At 28.1% G+C, this 20,827-nt stretch overlaps 3 protein-coding genes and 1 long non-coding RNA gene across 7 annotated transcripts; 2 read left to right on the top strand and 2 right to left on the bottom strand.

Annotated features, from left to right (window-relative positions):
* Positions 1–1,478: 1,478 nt before the first annotated feature.
* On the bottom strand, positions 1,479–16,164 carry LOC149894239 (uncharacterized). Its single transcript, XR_016449049.1, has 3 exons — positions 15,104–16,164; positions 10,116–10,254; positions 1,479–1,809 (listed from the first exon to the last, which is right to left on the bottom strand). It is a non-coding gene; the product is annotated as an uncharacterized LOC149894239 (long non-coding RNA).
* LOC149894241 (ARL14 effector protein-like) lies at positions 2,214–2,980 on the bottom strand. The gene is made up of 2 exons (XM_090069289.1): positions 2,544–2,980; positions 2,214–2,431 (listed from the first exon to the last, which is right to left on the bottom strand). Exons 1-2 carry the CDS (start codon positions 2,806–2,808, stop codon positions 2,214–2,216), a joined length of 483 nt encoding a protein of 160 aa, XP_089925415.1. The 5' UTR covers positions 2,809–2,980.
* LOC149894240 (sterile alpha motif domain-containing protein 3-like) lies at positions 10,622–13,825 on the top strand. 2 transcript variants are annotated; one of them, XM_090076205.1, is made up of 5 exons: positions 10,622–10,965; positions 12,075–12,263; positions 12,704–12,869; positions 12,944–13,023; positions 13,375–13,823. In XM_090076205.1, exons 1-5 carry the CDS (start codon positions 10,942–10,944, stop codon positions 13,645–13,647), a joined length of 732 nt encoding a protein of 243 aa, XP_089932331.1. In that variant the 5' UTR covers positions 10,622–10,941; the 3' UTR covers positions 13,648–13,823. The 2 variants fall into 2 exon arrangements, with proteins under 2 accessions (XP_089932331.1, XP_089932332.1); XM_090076206.1 differs by lacking the exon at positions 10,622–10,965 and adding an exon at positions 11,983–11,995 and having other exon boundaries at positions 13,375–13,825.
* Positions 16,165–16,203: 39 nt separating the features above from the next.
* LOC149894238 (caspase-3-like) lies at positions 16,204–20,619 on the top strand. 3 transcript variants are annotated; one of them, XM_090076201.1, is made up of 4 exons: positions 16,204–16,540; positions 16,937–17,407; positions 19,954–20,001; positions 20,113–20,619. In XM_090076201.1, the coding sequence occupies exons 2-4, from the start codon at positions 16,996–16,998 to the stop codon at positions 20,493–20,495; spliced, it is 843 nt and encodes a 280-aa protein (XP_089932327.1). In that variant the 5' UTR covers positions 16,204–16,540; positions 16,937–16,995; the 3' UTR covers positions 20,496–20,619. The 3 variants fall into 3 exon arrangements, with proteins under 3 accessions (XP_089932327.1, XP_089932326.1, XP_089932328.1); XM_090076200.1 differs by having other exon boundaries at positions 19,954–20,619; XM_090076202.1 differs by lacking the exons at positions 19,954–20,001; positions 20,113–20,619 and adding an exon at positions 18,484–18,791.
* Positions 20,620–20,827: the final 208 nt, after the last annotated feature.

Here is a 20,827-nt window from a genome sequence, read left to right as displayed (position 1 = left end):
TGATTTAAAAACTTTTTTTTTTTTGCTATCATCTGCATATTATTTAATATTATTTTTTAATGTGTCAGGCAGATCGTTTATAAAAATAAGAAATAGAAGAGGCCCAAGGACAGAACCTTGTGGAACTCCACTCTCAACTGTTAGCCATTTTGATACACAATCCCCTAAAAATACTCGTTGCTTTCTATTATGTAAAAAGGCTTCTATCCAATTTAGAATTACTCCATAAATACCATATGATTTTAACTTTAACATCAATCGCATATGAGGTACTTTATCAAAAGCTTTTGAGAAATCTGTATACAACATATCAACACACCAGCCATTTTCAAAAGCGTCAAATAAAATATCTTGTGTTTCTAGTAGATTAGATTCGAAAACCATGTTGGTTACTATTTAATAAATTGTTTGTTAACATGTAATCTATTGTTTTGTCACCTAATATTGATTCTAGAATTTTGCATGGTATTAACGTTAATGAAATTGGTCTATAGTTTGCAGGATCATTTTTATCTCCATTCTTGTATATTGGTGTTACATTTGCCATTTTCCATATGAGTGGAATTTGTTCTTCTTTTTAGGATCTTTTGAATAGTAACTCTAGAGGTTTGCAAAAACTATTTTGACATTTTTTTAACACATATGAACTTACACCATCTGCTCCTAATGCTTTATTGACATTTAGTTCACTTAGTTTAATTCTAACGGTGTCTTGAGTTATTACTGAGTTTATATCTAATTCTAAAATCTTGCTTGTTTTTACTGTAGGAAGATTTGTTTTTACTGTTAGGAAGATTTGTTAGATCTTCTATAACAAATACTGAATGAAAGTTTTCATTGAGGATATTTGCAATATTATCACGATTTGTTTGTAAAGAACCATTTTTATCTGCTATCATTTTAATGCCTGATTTTATTTGTCTGTTTAAATTAACATATGCAGAAAATAGTTTTGGATTTTCTTTTGATGACTCAGCTATTTTTTTTCATAATTTATTCTTTTTGATTTAACTAGATTTTTTATTGTTTTGTTGATTATAAAATATTGGACTTTTAGCTTGTAACATTTAAAACCACTGCCGCGCTGGACCAGCTGCGGCTGCCAACGTTGGCGAAGCTCCGTTTTGCTCTAAGGATTTTTCATGGACCAGCGGTGGCTAGCCAGTGATGGCAAAACAGCGGCTAGCCCGTGATGGCAAAACAGTGGCTTACCACTACAGGAAGAGATTAGACAGAAAAATGGCTAACCATTACTACAGTTATTGAAATTCTGTATTGAAATTTCTGTTCGTGACGAGAAACGAACAGAAATAACAATATAGAAATTTAATGCTTTTAGTTATTCTAATAGTTGACATTCTCACTGGAATAAAATTATACTTTACTTTTAGCATCAGTTTAAACTTATCTTTTTGTAAAATAAATTTCAAATTTTTAATTCATTATATATTAACTACATTTCATCGCTTACATTACGACATAGTTAACCAAGCAAGGGTTTTATTATACAATATAATATTCAATGAGTAATATAAATATATTTACAATCTAACATATTGCAATAACAAATTTTAATTTGAATCTTCTGAATCGGAAGTTGATGCTAAACTAAAAAAAATTTTGTTTTTCACTGTCGAAAAACAAGATACTTTCTCGGTTGCAGTTGCTTTTTGAGCCAGTAGCCTTGTGGCTCTCGCCTTCCTTCCACCAATTCTATCGATTGTTCCCGCCAAAAAATGTACTATCGCCTTTTGAATATCATTTTCTGTGGCTTGAGCAGCCGGGGGGGGGGGTTTCGCTTCAATGCGCCTGTAAAATTAAAACACATAAGATAACATACATATAAAATCAAACGATGTCATATTCTCAACTCGTTTATTTATTCGGAGAATCATCCATTAACTAAAATTATGAATTTATACCCCATTCACACCAAAAATAAAACTTGTTTTAATCGTGGTTATTTAAACTTGTGACGCATTTTTCCGTTCACACTGCTTTTTAAAACCATGTTTCAAATAAATGAGTTTAAAAAACCATAACTAAATAAGGCAACATCGCGAGGTTGTTTTATTTAAAAGCTTTAAATATTTGGAAGCCGAGTGGTTTTATAAATCTCCATGAAAAAAAAGTTTTAATGAAAAATTGAGAATAGTAATTATATAAATATATATATAATTATATATATATTTATATATATATTTATATAATTACTATTCTCTATTACTATTATGACTTATGTTCATAATCGTCAAAGAAGAATTAAGATTTTTTTTTAACAACTCGTTTATATTAGGATCATTATCTTCATCTTCATAAACCTGGCTAAATTTAATCATACATGAAGGACATATCTTTTCTCCAGGAATAACATTAATACCAATATTTTTCAATTTCCTAGCAAGTTGCATATTAATTTCTTTACATCCTCCTAAAAACATAAGTGATAACTACTGCTTCAGTAAATATTTTGTAAAAATATATATAATTTATATAAAGTTACAATAAAGTTTTCAAAACGTTTCATGATTAAGTAATAATACCTTTTCTTCTTTTTCCTTTGTGTGAATTAAATGGATCACAGCAAGTTATGTGGATTGCCGAATAACGTTTTAAATAAACATATTCATGGTGTAGGCAAACCGTTGCATTTTCATCATATTGAATCCCAGAATGACTAATTATCAAGTCTTTTTCAACATCATTAAGACTTGAAACTTTCTTGATATCATGGGATTTTACATATGTTTGTTTGTTACAAATTTCTTTATTTGTTATTCCAATTGAACATATTTCTTTATCATTCATATTTTTTAGTTCTGTAAGAAACAATTTTAAAATAATTATTGTTTGAAGATTTGAAAATAGAAAATCCTTTAGCTATTAAACATAATGATCTTAGATGTGAAATGCAAACAAGTTTATATGTTAGAACTGCACCTGAGACAGCAAGATTCTAAAAATCTTTTAAAAAAATGCAAAAAATAAATGCAAATAATTTTTTTTCATTATAAAATAATAATTTTTTTATAAAACTTTGAATGCGAATAAATCTGATTTTAAAAAAAAAACCCTTGCAGTTTTTTTGTATTATGGAGTTTGTTACATATAGAACATTAGGAAAAAATTTCAGAATTTTATCTTTTAGGCATCTCGAGATAAACATTTTTTTGTACGGGGCATCAAAAAACTTACGAAAAGTGTTACACCATTTTGAAATTGAATTTTCATATAGAAGCTTTAATTTTTGTGTATTTTACCCATGATTTTTGAGTTCCTCACCCTAAAAAATAGTTAGATAGAAATTTTTACCACTATTAAACAAGTATTTTATAAGTTAAAGCTAATTGTGTCATGCAATAAGCCTAAAAATAAATGGCGCTGAAAAAAATAGTCAAAAAAGAGACTGGGACCAAGTATCAGTATCTCTGAAACCGTAAGGAGTCAGACACTAAAATTTGGAGTGAAGTTTCCTTTTATTAATTCAAGCTTGTATTCCAAAAATCAGCAAAATCTAAGATGGTATGGTGCCGAATTATTTTTTTTTAGTTGATTTGACATGGAATGACCCATATATATATATATATATATATATATATATATATATATATATATATATATATATATATATATATATATATATATATATACATATATATATATATATATACAGCGAAGGATGACAACTTTGTTGGTACTTAACGTTTCTATGTAATTGCTCTTGCAAGCAGGCTATTGAGCACTCTTGAGTGAAGAAGTCTTTTACTAATCACAAATATATATATATATATATATATATATATATATATATATATATATATATATATATATATATTAGGGATATGACTTTTTAATTTTTTTTCAAATAAAATGTTTCCTGTATCATAAATCGATGAACTTTTACCTAAAATCATGAAAAAAGGCCCAAATAGCTTTCTGCAACAAAAAAAGGTCACCCCCAAAATAAAAATTTGATTTACCATTTTTATACATTCATTTTTGACCGATGTTTTAATCTTAAGCTTAATTCTCAGCTTAATTCTCAGTGTTGCTAATGTGAGCTCAGTGTTGATAATGTGAATAGTTCTATGAAGTACTCTGCGTGTAACTGAGCTAATAAGGAACTACTGTAGCGAACTAAAGACGCTGTAAGTGTACGAAGTATAAGTAGTTGTAGCATTATCGTTAGGATACGGACTGGATTATCGAACTGTTATCAACATTGACTGGATTATCGAACTATAATTGGATTACTATACAGTTAAAGTATTTTATTAATTAAACGACTTTATTAAACGGATATTTACGCTCAGCTATCCGTAAAGTCGTAACAATATTATATGATGTCTCACAAGAAAAGTCATACCACAGTAACAAAGAACAAGAAGACTTGGACTAAAAATTTGGTGAGATTTCAAGAGTCACACAGAAGAAGAGGAAGCGTGGCTGTAGAAGAACATTCACTCGATGAAAAATCCAGAATACCACTTCAATTGCAGATCGTAGGAAGATACCAGTTTCTCGGAGCATATGTTAAAGGAAGAAAAGAACGAATAGACCAAATTTCTAAGGAAATTACAAAATTGTGGGACAATAAACTGAATTTTCCACATGTGTCTGATCAAGTGATAAGAGCAAAGCTTATGAAGGTGCTGAAGGTCTATGATGAATGTGTCAAGCGTGGAAAATATGACGTTCTCAATGCATTATTTGACATCACGAAAGTGAATGGCCAGTGGTTATCCTCGGAAGATAAACGTCTATACCACCTACAAAAAGAAAGTAAAGGACAGGTGGGGTACTCAACAGGACAAGTGGCAAGTAAAGAAACCATTCACCCTTCCAAGAGAAGGAAAGTCCAGTCTGGAACAGCAATACCTTCCACATCACAAGTCCTGTCTACCACAGACATTGGTACTGAATCTGAAAACTGCAAAAGTAAGAGTGAAGATGATGAAGACGACGACGGTGATAAAGACGATGATGAGGACACTCAGAAAAAAACTAGAAAGCACTACAAAAGTAAATTTGCTGTAAGTATGGTTACATCAAGTGGAGTTTCCACAAAGAAAGCTGCTAAAATATGCAATGTATTATCACAACAAGGTATTGATATTCCAACTCCAAGTCAATCAGCAATTTACAAGTCCACATTCAAAGAGGCAGGTAAATTAAAAAAAGAAATGATACAACAACTTAAAATGGAACAGTGGTCCTTACACTTTGACGGCAAACGAATAGATGATAAGGAAGATCAGGTAGTTGTACTTCAGAATGAAAGAACTGATGTGAAACTTGATGCACTGCGTTTAAAAGATGGCAAAGCTGAAACTGTTGCTGAAAAAATTGCCAAACTTATTGATGAATACAATTTGTGGAATTCAATTAAGATGATCATTACTGGTACAACAAACGTCAATACTGGGAAGAGAAATGGAGTTGTTGTGAAGTTGCAACGTATGTTTAAATTAAAGGGTGTCACAATACCACAATTTATCGGTTGTCAGCATCACGTACTAGACAGGATTCTCCGTCTGGTGATGGACGAAGAACTTGGGGGTGATACCAAATCTCCAAACATTGAATACCCATTTGTGTCTGAACTGTTGAATAAGTATGATGAACTGAAGGATAAGTTTGTGAATGGAACTGTAGAAATTCTTGATAAATCAGGGTGGAGAGACGATATGAAGTTTTTGTACCATTTAACAAGAGTGTTTAGGTTCTATGAAGAAAAAAGAAACTTCCCTCTGATTCACTTTCAGAACATTCCTAATATGAGCAATGCCAGATGGAACTCAAGAGCCATTCTCGCCATTCTGGCGTTCATTCTTATGCCTGAAGCGAGAAAGAATTTGGAGAAGGTTTGCAGGTTCATTTCATATGAGTGGGCAGAACATTGGTTTAGTAGTCAAAAGTACAATGACAATGACTTCAAGAATTTATCTGATGTATTGAAGCCTTACAAAAAGGCATTGCAGTCATTCAAAAATCACTGGAAGAAAGAGCCATCCGTCATCGACATACCACGAAGTAATCAGATAGCTGAACGTGCAATCAAGGTGATGCAAGACCTGTATGCTTCCTGCAGAAAGAAAGACAAACTGCAACTTCGATTCATTCTAAGTAATAAGCGCTAGACTCTTTATGAGACGTGAGCATCATGTGACCCCTGTACTAAACACAGTAGGCCTATAGACACAGACAGTTATGTATATTGTTGTACTAGACGCTTTGATACTGTTAATTTTGTAATACATGTATAATTATATATCACATAATGTTTTTTGTTATATCACAGTACATGTTGCATAAATAAATAAAATAACAACAGGAGTATGACTCTTACAACATCTTCAGCCTTTAATATTCATTTACTGTACAAATGTGTACCTATTGAAAATTCGATTTTTTGGTTTTGGGGTGACCTTTTTTCAAAATATGTCAAAATGAAACATCTATTCGTTCTTTTTACATAAAAGTTCATTGAATTACGATACAGGCCTAGTAGGTTGCAAAAAAGTCATATCCCTAATATATATATATATATATATATATATATATATATATATATATATATATATATATATATATAAATCAAAAGATATTATTTGTATACGATTTTTTTAAATATTCTCCCTTTATATCTCTCTTACATCATAAATGATACATTTAAGTATATATTTATGTGTAATGTAAGTATGATTTGGGTTTTAATAACAACATTTTCTTCAAATAGCTTATATAAAATACTTTAATGAATACACAAAAAAAAGTTGTCAAAAGGTCCCAACATTGGGATGAGACCGAAACAAAAGTACTTATACTGAAATGGTCAGAAGAAAATACTCAGGAACAGTTAAAGTCGTGCATGAGAAAGATGAAAATATGGGATGATGTGGCTGTATATGTCAAAGCAGCAGGATACTTAGACCGAGATGGAGATTCTTGTAAAACAAGAATACACACCCTTCTCTGTGCATATAGAAGTTTTATGGACAATAAAAGAAATGCTACTGGAGCATCTGCACATAAAGTACCTTGTTGTTTTAATGAAATCGATGGAGTTTTGAGAGGAAGACCAACTACTTTTCCAACACATTTAACAAGCTCCTCTGGTAGTTTTTCTTTGCTAACAATTCCAGATAACGCTACTTTTAAGCAACCTAAATCTGATGAAATTGATTTTAAAAATTAAATAAATTTTGTTTGTGATAGCCCAGTCAATAATGCAGCTAAGACTTTACCTGAAGGATCAACAACAACTTCCTGTGGTAATTATTTTTTTAATAAAAACAAAAAAAAAAAGAAGTTCAGCTGAGTTATTATTTGAAAAACTTGATGCAAACATGAAAAGTTTTATAAAAGCGCAAGGTGAGACAGATAAAGAGTTTTTTTCAACATTATTTGAAAGTGCACCTAAAAATAGTTCTTCTGATAAAAAAGATAAAAGTACAGTATTGTTAAAAGTGAGAGAAAAAGGAGATGAATTATTTATTGAAACAGAATTGCTTGTGATGAGTATGGAAAAGTTGACTGCATTAATTCTGGATGATTTTAACTATAATTTCAGTCAAAATATAGTTATAATAAAACTTCCCAATGTATGTGTAAGGAATGATAAAGATGTTAAAAGGTTGTTGAATGGTGATGAATTAGAATTTTGGAGATTATAAAAGAGATTGGATATATATATATATATATATATATATATATATATATATATATATATATATATATATATATATATATATATATATATATATATATATATATATATATATATATATATATATATATATATATATATATATAGTTAATTGTCATTTTTTTGTTCTTTTTCTTGGAATGAACGTTTATTCCACACATCTTGTTTATTAGAGATTAAATACTATTTCTATTATGTTTTTGATTCTATTTTGTGTTATTTTTGTAATTTTTTTCAATAATCTTAGAGGAAATGTGTATTTTGTCATCTCTTAAGTTGTACAATTGAGTTGTAAAAAAACATTGCAAATATTTATTGCAGTCTTAATACTTCCTAAAATAAAGAAATCCTAATTTTATGAAAAACTATGTCTTGGAATTACTAATAAAGTTTACACAACTTGAAATATATTGTTTTATTGCAGACCGAATTACTTCTGCTTCAATTTGAACAGAATCATTTCTTCCAGTGCTCATATTAACCTCACTACCTTGCAACCACTCTTCAGAAAAGCTCTGATTACTGATTTCACAAAAGTTATGAAGAATGCAGCATGCACTTACTATTTTAACAGAATTTTCAATAGATGTGTCAATTCGTTTGGAGATGCATTGGAATCTTCCTTTAAGCCTACCAAAAGCATTCTCCACTACTACACGAGATCTACTCAGTGAAAAGTTAAAACTTTTTTCCTCTCTTGAAAGATTCCCACGGTCTAAATAAGGTTTCATTAGCCATTCTTCCAAAGTGTATGCAGAATCCCCTAAAATTAAAGGAGATATTTTTTTTCCTGCTATGTTCCTTGAGAACTGACTTGGTAGAAAACTTTTTTGCTGGCATTCTAAGTATAAAGGGGAGTTTTTAAACACACGAGAATCGTGAGACTTGCCTGTCCAGCCAACAAATATGTCTCTGAAAAGATATCTGCTGTCAACAAAACCTTGAAGAATAATCGAATGATAATCTTTACGATTAATGTAATCCTCTGGATTCTCTTTTGGTGCTTTTATTCTAATATGGTACCCATCAACTGCACCAACAACAAGTGAAAAGCTCGAAATCTCTTCAAATTGTTTCATTATTTCTTTTACCTCTGCTTCTCGAGGTAAATATATATACTTGTGTAGTAAGTTATCAACAATTGCATTTGTTACCAAGTGAATTATTTCACATACTGTTGAACGACCCAGACCAAAAAGGTTGCTTATGGTTCGAATGTCAGAAGACCCAGAAAAAAAATACAAAGTTACTGCAACTTTCTGCTCAACTGAAACACTCTTTCTATAGTTAGTGTCTTTTGTTTTTACATATATTGTTAATTCTGAACATAAGTATAGAAATGCTTCTTGTGTCATTCTGGTATTTGCAACCCAGTCAGATTCTGACCAATACTTATTCATGTTATCAAAATAAAACTGCTGAGATCTCGATTTCTTCCAAACAAACCGAGGTCTTGAAATATAGCTGAATAAAATTTGATTTATCAATTCCAAATGAAAGTAACTTCTATGGCGTCGTCTTCTGCAATACTGCAGAACATTAACTTTAGTTAAGAAAATCGATATCTCTTGATTTCGTAAACTTTCCATTTTGTTTTTGTTTTCAAAAAATATTTCAAAGTAGACGTGACCGAAGTATTGTATAAAAAAATTTTTGCTTGAGCTAGCAAATGTAAGTTTTATTCGGTTTCGTAAAAATGAACCAGATTTATTCTGGTGTGACAAGGATAATAGTTGAAGAAGGTTTAAACTGAACCCCGTTTTAAAAGCGAGTGTTATTAAAACTCGGTTTTGTTGGTGTGAATGGGGTATAAGTTAATTTAAAGTTTTTTTTTTTATAAGTCAAACCTATTTTAAAATAAAAACATTTAGGTATATACCAGCGCCGTGCTGTAACTTTTGGGGGCCCTGTGCAGAAACTAAAAAAAAATTTTTTTTTTTCTTTTAATTCGTAGTAATTTATGGTATTGAAGAAGTTTTTCTAATTTATTTAATAGGGGGCCCAGTGCGATTGCACTTGTTGCACTTGCGAAAGTACGGCGCTGGTATATACTTGGCATTTACTTACATAAAAGGAAAAGAACAATAAATATAAAATTTTTTTTTAAAATTGTTTTATTATTTACTTATTATTATTTCATTTTTTTTTTTCAGAAAATGTTTTACTACTGTTACTACTGTCCCTTACCAATGTTAGCCTATTTAACAGAACCGGATATGGTATTGTGACTCCATCACAATAAAGATTACCTTCAAATGTTTATTAGCACCCCCTATCTTCCTTACAAACATTTTTGTAGAGATATTATAAAAGAAATTTTTTCCACCTTGATAATGTTAACAAAAGATTTAAATGAGTTAAAACTTTTTTAAATTTTTGAATTCAAAGTTAAAAAAAAAAGATCTACCTTCGATAACTAATCTGCAATTCAAATCACGGAAAGTGCAATTTAGTTTTTTGAGAACATCATTATGTAATAATGACAATAGCATTCTCTTTACTGCCTCTTTTAAGTTTTGCCCACCTTTAGAAGCAACTGCTCGTATCTAGATACAATAAGCAACAAAACATACAACAAAACAGATAAGATAAAATGTTTTCAAAATGAAACTTTTGACAATTAGCACAAAAAATATATTAACTTGACAACATACATTTAATTTAATTAGAAATTTAGATTTTAATTTTCAAACTTTTGCTTTTTTACTGCCAATTTAGTTTTAGAAAAGAGAAATAAAGATTAAATGTGTTTAGTGTGAAAAAATTCTCAACACTTTCAAAATTGCTGCACACCAGATAAATTTGATCACAACAACTTTTAATAATATTTTTAACTAGAACTATACACTCTTAAGAAAATTGGTTCTTTATTGGTTATCTAGAAAATCGATCGGTTTCACAGAAAACCCAAAGGTTTTACGGCATATCTAAAAAATGATTTGGTTTTTTGCAAGAGAAACGATAATAAATTGGTTTTTCAACAATTCAAATTTGAAAAACTACTGGTTTTTTAAAAAATTAACGCTTGAATATTTTTTATTTTGGTTTTCCAGAATTTCATCTATCATCTATAAATTTGATTGGTTGTTTGCTTATTGCCTCCATATTAGTTTTGAACAGGCGCGCCACTTCATTTCTGTCATTTCTTCGTTAGCTTTTGAATTGCTGAAGAGTTCTGTGTTCTATATTTAATTTTACTCAAAGACAAGTCGTTCGATTATTTTATTAAACTAATGGCATCAAATATCTTTTTACCTGTAAGTATTTTTTTTTATATATAAATTATATTTCTATCGTTTTCATTTTAAAAATTATTGCTTAGCAATATATCATAATATGCTTTCAACGTTTCAAAAAAAAAAAAAAAAATCATAAAGAAGTTTAACTATTTTAGTGTTTGATGATATAGCCAATATATATATATATATATATATATATATATATATATATATATATATATATATATATATATATATATCCAGTATATATCTATAAATATATATCTCTCTAATCTCTCTCTCTTTATATATATATCCAGTATATCTATAAATATCTCTCTCTCTATTCTCTCTCTCTCTTTATATATATATATATATATATATATATATATATATATATATATATATATATATATATATATATATGTGTATATATATATATGTAATATAGAATTTAGAAAATCATGGAATACCTGGAAAAGTCAAGGGATTTTTCTTAAAAATTAAGGCAAACTCTGGGAATATTTTTTATTTTAGTATTTAGATTGAAGTTATTTTGCAATATACAGTTTTTGAATCTTTTTTAATATTGAAAGTTGCTCACTGCAGTGGTTTTATAACTTTTATAATATATATTAGCTATATGTTTAGATAAACTGATTACTATAGTAACTATATGTTTTTGTAGCAAGGATTCAGTTGCAAAAAGTATTATATCCTTCAACATTAACAGGGAAATATATTTGCTTTTAACTGCACAAACTCAGAGAAAAAATACATAAAAATAGATGAAAGTCAGGGAAAATGGGTTTTCAAAACTGCCATGAACTCTGTATGTATGTGTGTGTATATATATATATGTATATATATATATATATTTATATATATATATATATTTATATATATATATATATATATATATATATATATATATATATATATATATATATATGTATATATATATATATATATATATATATATATATATATATATATATATATATATATATATATATATATATATATATATATGCCATCATTTAAGTGATGCCATCATTTAAGTGATAAGGTAATCATGATTTCGCAGCATATATAATACATGTTTATATGAAAAAATTACTTACCATATTTTAATTATTATATTATAGAATGTGGATGATGGTATAACTCAAGATGTTATAAAAAGTATGGTTGATGAGTGTCAAAAACTGCGACCTGATAAAGAATTTTTGGCTCACCAGATTGTCTTGTCAATTGAGGCATTAAAGTATACATGCCAAAATGAAAAAACTTTGGATGTCCTTAATAAATTCCCAGCACTTTACTATGAAAAAGTTGTAAGTGGTTTATTACTTATTTTATATCTATATTGTTCTGTTACTGTTGTCTTAAAACCGCAACGCTCATGATATGAGCAATAATCATCCCATTTAACACAAATCCTGAAATAACAAATTTCATTTGTTATTACTTTTATAAAGAAATATTCTTTAAATAAACATAAATTATACATAAAATACATAACAAAATTAAAATTATAATAAAACTAAATAAGACTATTAGTTTGATTTTTTTTTCTTCTTTGGTGTGGGAAAATCAAGAATAATATTTCTGTGTTAATTCAATTTTTTATTAGTCTGTGCTTTTATTCATGCTGCTCTGGGGTACCGCTTCCCAAATTTTTCTAGAATTGCCCCTGCAATGTTAGGGTGGGAGTAAATTTTTTTTTTCTTTATTTAGCGGCTTTGTGATGTCATTTTCTTTGTTTTAATTTTAGCTTTTTGCAGCAGCAAGAGCTATTACAAATAAAGATATTGATAATAACTGCTTGTTATTATTGGGTAGAATGAAGGAGGGAATAAAGAAGTTGATAGATTTAAAGAAACCTTTGTTAGCTAGATGGAAAACATTGTGCAATGATATACAAGATGAGATTAGTGATGGTAATAATTGTTAATTTAACATTAAAATTATTTAATTGTTACTCGAATTTTGTAAATTATTTTTCTTTTTTTAGCAACAATGAAAAACCTTCATGCATTAATACTTCCAAGCATTTTTTGTGACGAAGAAACACTTTTATTCACTATGACGCTAGTAAGTTTTGTTGATCAGTATATTCATTTAAATGAATGTTTATCATTATCATCTAAATCGTTTTAGTATTCATTTGTTTGAATAAAAATTCAGTTTACTTTTTATTATTTAAAAACTCAAACAATTAAAGTCAACTTTATTGTTTTATATGCATTTTAATATATTTAACATTTATATTTTTTTATTTTAATTATTTGCATATATATATATATATATATGTATGTATGTATGTATGTATATATGCAAATAATTAAAATAAACAAATATAAATGTTACAAATATATATATTAATTAAGTTAACTAATGCAATTTTCAATATTTGTTAATATTGTGCTTCTCTTTTTTAATTAGGATCCAATCTATCCTACCCCAGCTCTAAAAGTTGAGGGAGATGCTATAAATCCAACACGAATAAGTCTTGTAGTTGACGGGGTGACAATAAGCAATTCCGTTCCTGATATAACTTGTGGCTTGGGTCTTGTCATCTGTTCATATTATATTTTTGATATCGCATATCCAAAGAAACTCCAAAAAACCTTATCTTTTCTAGAACATTACGTATTCGAACTAAATAGTAAACTTCCTGATAACATTCAAAACATTGCTAGTTGTATGAACTTGTAATATAAATTATAAAACTCAATAATATACTAATATTATTAATTTGTTTCAAAATCGATTTTTAAATCAAGTTTATTTTTTGAACTCGCTTACAAACTTTTAGTTGTTTTTATAGATAACTTTTTTCTTTTTCAAATGATATAGTAGTATATTAATATGTTCCAGAGTACATAAATATTTCTATATAGAATACGATTTATATATAAAACCATTTATTTATATGATGTATATAAATATATTTATATACGTATACGTATCAAAAATATATATAAATATGGTAATAAATTAATAAACTTTAGTTTTTGTATTAAATTGTAATCTCTGACCGAATATTTCTATTCTGCAAAACATAACTCATGAAGTTAAGTTTTGTAAAATAATCATAAATGCATTGAAAATTGCGTTTCGTGTTAAGCATCTTGACATAAATTTTACTTTTATCGTTATTGCCGAAAAACCAATTTTTGGTTTTACGGCTTGTCCCAATAAACGAACCAATTGTGATTATCCAGAAAACCAAATAGCGTTGGTTTTCTAGAAAACCAACTTAGTTTGATTATCTGGATATTCAAATTGGTTTTACGGAAAACCAAAATAAATTGGTTTTCTGTAAAACCAGAATAAATTGGTTTTCTAGATATTCAAATTTGGTTCGTTTATTGGGACAAGCCGTAAAACCAAATTTGGTGTTTTGAAAAACCGATTTTCGTAAGAGTGTAGAGCCAGTTTTTATTTTAAAACAATTGTCACCTTGCGAAACTTTAATAAAAAATTTGTTTGTGTAGAGCTCTTTGTGTTGAGTTTGCACATTTTTTTTTTCACAATTGTTTGGTAATCATCTATCTTGGATCAAACATAGTTGTGATTAATGACTTTTACACCTTCACAGATTTTTCTTTTGTAGATTAAATTTAATAATAACAGTAACAATAACAATAAAAATAGTACCAATAAATATAATAATAATAAAAGTGCTTATAACATCAACAACAACAATAATGATAATAACAATAATACAATAATAATAACAATAATAATAATAATAATAATAATAATAATAATAATAATAATAATAATAATAATAATAATAATAATAATAATAATAATAATAAAAATAACAATAACTAATAATAATAATAATAATAATAATAATAATAATAATAATAATAGAAATAATAATAATAATAATATTAGTTATAATAACAACAATAATAATAATAATGATAACAATAATAATGATAAGAACAGTAACAATAACAATAAAAATAATTTTTATAATTTTAAAGAAAAGTAATTTACGTAGAAATTTAGTTTTTAGAAAAGTAATTTACGTAGAATTTAATCCAAGGCAGAAACACCTATGTGATATAGAACTAAGGCAGTATCGCCTAAGTGACACAAATTAATAAAAAAATTACTTTCTTAAATTTATTCTACATAATACTGTTATAATACATACTTCACTTCTTAGTAAGCAGCTTATATGCCTTTGGAATGAAAAATGCGTCTGCGATTCTGTTTTTTTTTTCCTCCAGCAAACTTTGGAATTAATCACATGGGCGGTATTGCAAGCGCAACGACGATATGTAACATTTTTATGCCTTCCCCTCTGGTTAAGAGTTTACAAGAAAGAACTCCATCACTGTAAACTCTTCATCGACTATTTCTATGTTTATTTTCTGACTTTTGTTTACACCTCAAAATTCGGATCATTAGAAACCGTTTTTAGTTTCGAGATGAAATATTTTTTGTTTAAGATGCGAGAGGGAGTTTTCATTAATGATTGATGTTTGTTTTCATAATACTTTGTTCATTGATTTTTTTTAGAATTAATAATAATCCCGATCAACGTTCTCTAGAAACTAACATTAACATTAAAGTACTATAAAACTAATATCCATTCAACTTTCCTAACCAATGTTGTTAGAATGTTTTTTGTATTTCCAATAACACTGCAAATATTCAAGAAAAGAATATTAGTAATTTATACAGTCACCTAGAACAAGTTCGTCAAAGCAGATCGAAATTTACTTTCAACTAACATTTGATCAATAAGTAAGTGTGTACGTTTTCACATAGAATAAAGTCCATCTGTCAGGGAGGTTTATAAGCTTGTATTCTAAACACGAGTCTAAACTGTGAAAAACGAGTCTAAACATCGTTGCTTACTTTTGCAGTTGAAAGGAAAGTTTACCTAGGTTTTTTTCAGGTAGTTTCCAGCGGTAAAGTTTTCCTTACGATATCGTATTTTACATGAATGGAATTCACCTGGATCAAGAAAATTACCCGGTAATTTACCCAGCTAATTGACCTGAATAGTGCAAATCTTTATTTAATTGGGTAAAATTGTTCAGTTTTTATCAACTTGCTTTTTGCTACATTTTCAAACAGCGAATAAATTTAAAAATATCTACCATAAACAACGTTAAAAACAATACTTTACGCAATAATTTAGGTATTTCCTCCGCTTTGAGAAAATTTCCTGTCTGTTGTCAACAACATAGTTTGTTTGCTTACGTTTTGACTTAGTTTTAAGTTTACCTCATTGATGCAATAGGACGTAATATCTTTAGTTAATACATTTGGCGTACAATGGACGTTACAAATTAAAAAAAACACGTATTTTGATTCTGGAAGAGAAAAACACAAAGATTAATGTAAATGCGCAAATCAAATATTTGGAATACTTTTTTTTATATATATTCACCTCAGCAAAGCAAATAAACATTAATTCAGACGATGTAATGACCGATCGAAGATCGAGGCTGTATATTTAGACGCTTACGGTTTCAGTTTCAGTTGTAACGAGAGATTTTCACGAGTGATAAATTTGAGGTTTCATAGTATTGCTGCGTTGTTGTAGTCAAATCATTCAAACTTTGCACAAGTCACATTGGTAAGTAACGTATTCATAAGTAAAAACAGTTAATGCGTTAATGAAGTTTTACTTTATTTGCATGGCTCTTTTTTTTTTTTTTTGTTTTCGAAAAAGAACATTTAACTAAAATCGCACACCAAGTATAAAACAAAGTTAAAAAAGTATAAAATATATATAAATGAAGCTTTAATGTTAATAACAATTATGCTTTAATTAGAAACCGCTTTTTCCTCGTTCTTTTATCTATCCGTAGAAGTGGATGTCAAGTTACTAGGTAACGCCTGGCATTTTAACATCCACTTCCATGTAAGGAGATGTTAAAGTACCTGGTTCTGGAGATTAGCCATGTGGTATATTTTTAACTGTTTGCAAAGTTTGCATGGTAATACTTACAAAATACTTTTTTTTCTATAGCTAAAAAAGGTCTTCAGGAGTTATCTAAAACAAACTTCAGGGAAATTTCTACTTTCGCCATGGCCTTAGAAAATTACATCATGTATGATTCTTTGGTTTTAATGCAAAAACCCTTTAAACAGTCCTATAAGCCACTTTCCGAGCAAGAAACTTATAACCGTACGAAGTTGTCACAAGACAGTTTTTCTGCGTCCACGTGTAATCGACCTTGCTCGAAATCAATAGAAACAAATTATTCTGTATGTAATGTCGATGACTTGACATATCGCGTAGAAAACGGTTTTTTGGTTGCTATTAACTTTGTAAATTTTGACGGTAGTTGTGTACCGCGTCCTACAGCCCATAAAGATGCAGAAGAATTTATTGAATTCTTTAATGGTTGTAACTTTTCTACTGAATCATTTACAGATTGCACTAGAGATAAAGTAATTACCGAATGCTGTAGAATTGTTTCAAATGAAAAGATACAAGGTAATATTAACATAATATCTCTTTTACATATATAATACATATATATATATATATATATATATATATATATATATATATATATATATATATATATATATATATATATATATATATATATACATATATATATATATATATATATATATCTGTTATTTAAATGGAGAAAAACAACATTTTAATAGTACTTAAAGTTTCGTGCCTTACGGCAATCATCAGCTATTAATTACAAATTAAAAACGTAAAAAACCGTTTAAAAACGAATCAAATTTACGGTAGAACGAATTCTGACGTAATGAGCAAAAAGACGCAATCATTTAGTCTTCAGTATCAAAAGAGGATAAAAGGAACTTGTTAGCATGTCGACATTTAGATAATATTTCGCTTCTTTTGTTGAGTAGGTTGTTTTCTTTATGCGATAAAAGTCTTTTTGCTCATTACGTCAGAATTCGTTCTACCGTAAATTTGATTCGTTTTTAAACGGTTTTTTACGTTTTTAATTTGTAATTAATAGCTGATGATTGCCGTAAGGCACGAAACTTTAAGTACTATTAAAATGTTGTTTTTCTCCATTTAAATAACAGATATATATATATTGCTCTATTATTATAATATTGAGCACTCTTTTACGCACAAGGGCTTTGTATTATTTTGATATAATACATAACCAATATATATATATATATATATATATATATATATATATATATATATATATATATATATATATATATATATATATATATATATATATATATATATATATATATATATATATATATATATATATTACTGTGCAAAAGAAAGTAGTACCTAAGAGAATTTTTATATATTCAGGATAAAATGTCAAACAAAATGAAATTAAAACAAAGATATATGTACAAACATATTTTTTATTAAATTCTGTAATATAATACAAGTTTTATTAAAAACATTTAAATTTATAACTATACATAGAGACTTAATTAATATTTAGTGTGACCACCATTATTTACAATAACATCTTGGAGCCTTTTAGTTATACTTTTATACAGATTTTCAATAAATGTGATGGGGATATTATACCATTCTTCTTTTAGAACATTCCAAAGTTCATTTACATTCTTTGGCAACCTTTCCATCTTCTTTCTGTCTAAGTAGTCCCACACATGTTCGATTATGTTCAAATCAGGGCTCTGAGGAGGCCAAGGCATGGTTTTAAGCACTCCCTCCTCTTCCAGATTTGACAAACAAGTTTTAACTAATTTGCAAGTATGTTTGGGATCGTTATCCTGTTGTAGGATAAAATAATCCCCGATCAGTTGTCGTCCAGAAGGCACAGTATGATTATGTAAAATATTTTTATATTTTTCACCTGTAAGCTTTTTTGTTATTCTAACAATGTCCCCTACCCCTTTTATTGAAATACACCCCCAAACTTAAATATTCCCCCCACCATGTTTGATAGTTGATGCTAGACATGGCTCTTTCAATGTCTCTCCCTTTCTTCGCCTAACATACTGACGTCTATTCGTCCCAAATTTTTGAAATTTAGATTCGTCTGTAAACAATACCTTGTCCCATTAATTTTTCTGCCGCTCTTTGTGCTCTCTGGCAAACTTTAATCTTTTTTCTTTATTACCTTTGCGTAGTAAAGGTTTTTTAATAGCTACACAGCCTTTTAATCCAGATTTTATTAGAGATCGTCGCACAGTAGATGCATGTACTAAAGTTCTACTAGCTCTTTTAAGATCTTGAACGAGTACTGCGCTTACTTTCTTGCGATTTCGTAGCGCTGTTATTTTTAAAAACTGTTCATCACATAGGCTTAACTTCTTGGGACGACCAGACCTCTTTTTATCCACTACATCACCAGTTTCATTATATTTTTTAACTATTTTTTGAACTGAGGCTCGTGAACAATTCACACGTTTGGCTATTTTAACTTGACTATAGCCCTCTTCATGTAAAACAATGATGCGATTTCTGTCATTTATTGATATTTTTGGCATTTTATTAGTACTGAAAAGTAATTTTATTATAAAGCAAAACTTTTGAAAAAAAAAAAAAATTTTTTTAGACGAAAAAATCTGTAATTAACGCGAGAACTCAACAGTAACTAAAAATTCTTCGCCACATTTTTATTTATCAAAAAATATTTAACAATAATAAATTTAAACAAAATAAATAAATAGTACAGTGATTGATGTAATCAATTTCTAGTGTTGATCCTTGTCCGCAATAAATGAGCAAACATTATAAGTGGGTGAAAAATGATACGTGTTGAAACCATCTAATGAATATTAATTAAAAAATTATATTATTAACGAAATCAATAACTAAAATAAATAAATATAGTTTTATTTAAAAGATTATCTTAGTTTAATTTAATAAAAACTCAATACTATTTACTTATATTTATTTAAATGTGCATTTTTTTAAAAATTTCTTAGGTGCTACTTTCTTTTGCACAGTACTGTATATATATATATATATACATATATATATATATATATATATATATATATATATATATATATATATATATATATATATATATATATATATAGGTTACGACTGCATCGCGGTGCTGATATCAAGTCATGGTAATGAAACAGGTATAATCTGTTCTGATAATGAAGTAATATCAATAAATGAAATCATTGAAATATTCTGCGGCAAACAAAGTAGAATTAAAGTTCAAACACCAAAACTTTTTTTCATACAAGCATGTCGTGGTACTGAGATTGATGAAGGAAAGGTGCCTACACGAAATTTTCCCGTACCTCTTTCACATGATACTGGTACCAAATTATTGCTACCCTATACAAATACACTTGTAGCGCACTCAACCACAGAGAATAAAAAAGCATTCTCATATCGAAATCATCCCCATAAAAAATACAATCAAACAAACACAGTTGGTTCTTGGTTTATTGCTTGCCTATTTTCAATATTTAAAGAACACTCTGAAAAAGAAGATTTATTGACTATGCTCACACGGGTAAATAAGGCAATGTGTCTCTATGGGAATGATGAGAAGATGAAGCAAATATCTTCGCAAGAAAATCAACTCACTTACATTGTTTATCTTACCAAAAGATATCATTAAAATGTTTAGGAGAAGGGCGTTTAGTAATAGTATTGCTCAAATAGACATTATTTTAGTAAAATTTTAACTGTAAGAAAATTTATTTATGAAGTAAATTTGAAGTTTTAAGATGACTTCATTATAATTGCAAAAGCTGATCTTTGTTGTAAAAGGGAATTGCCAATTCAAAACTAACTTGTATCTCTTTATTATTCGTCTGTATTAGTATTTTAAAATTATAATCTTACAAAAAGTCTTAAATACTATTAAAATCTCAACAGTTCAATTCATATTTGATCCACTGATCACAATTTCTGATCATCTCATCATCTGAGACACATCTCTGATCCGCT

Source organism: Hydra viridissima, unplaced genomic scaffold, assembly GCF_058129835.1.
Source record: "Hydra viridissima isolate aposymbiotic clone 2 unplaced genomic scaffold, HvirCarnegie_v1 scaffold_1, whole genome shotgun sequence".
Lineage (NCBI taxonomy): Eukaryota > Metazoa > Cnidaria > Hydrozoa > Anthoathecata > Hydridae > Hydra > Hydra viridissima.
This window is presented reverse-complemented; position numbering and strand designations above follow the sequence as displayed.

Bases quoted from the DNA above. Each gene is read 5' to 3' on its own strand.
- LOC149894241 (XM_090069289.1), bottom strand. From the start codon at position 2,808: ATGAATGATAAAGAAATATGTTCAATTGGAATAACAAATAAAGAAATT. The intron at 2,432-2,543 runs GTATTATTACTT...TTATGTTTTTAG, and splicing joins CAAAGGAAAAAGAAGAAAAG to GAGGATGTAAAGAAATTAAT.
- LOC149894240 (XM_090076205.1), top strand. From the start codon at position 10,942: ATGGCATCAAATATCTTTTTACCT. The intron at 12,264-12,703 runs GTAAGTGGTTTA...TTTTAATTTTAG, and splicing joins CACTTTACTATGAAAAAGTT to CTTTTTGCAGCAGCAAGAGC. The intron at 12,870-12,943 runs GTAATAATTGTT...TTCTTTTTTTAG, and splicing joins ACAAGATGAGATTAGTGATG to CAACAATGAAAAACCTTCAT.
- LOC149894238 (XM_090076200.1), top strand. From the start codon at position 16,996: ATGGCCTTAGAAAATTACATCATGTATGATTCTTTGGTTTTAATGCAA. The intron at 17,408-19,953 runs GTAATATTAACA...ATATATATATAG, and splicing joins TTCAAATGAAAAGATACAAG to GTTACGACTGCATCGCGGTG.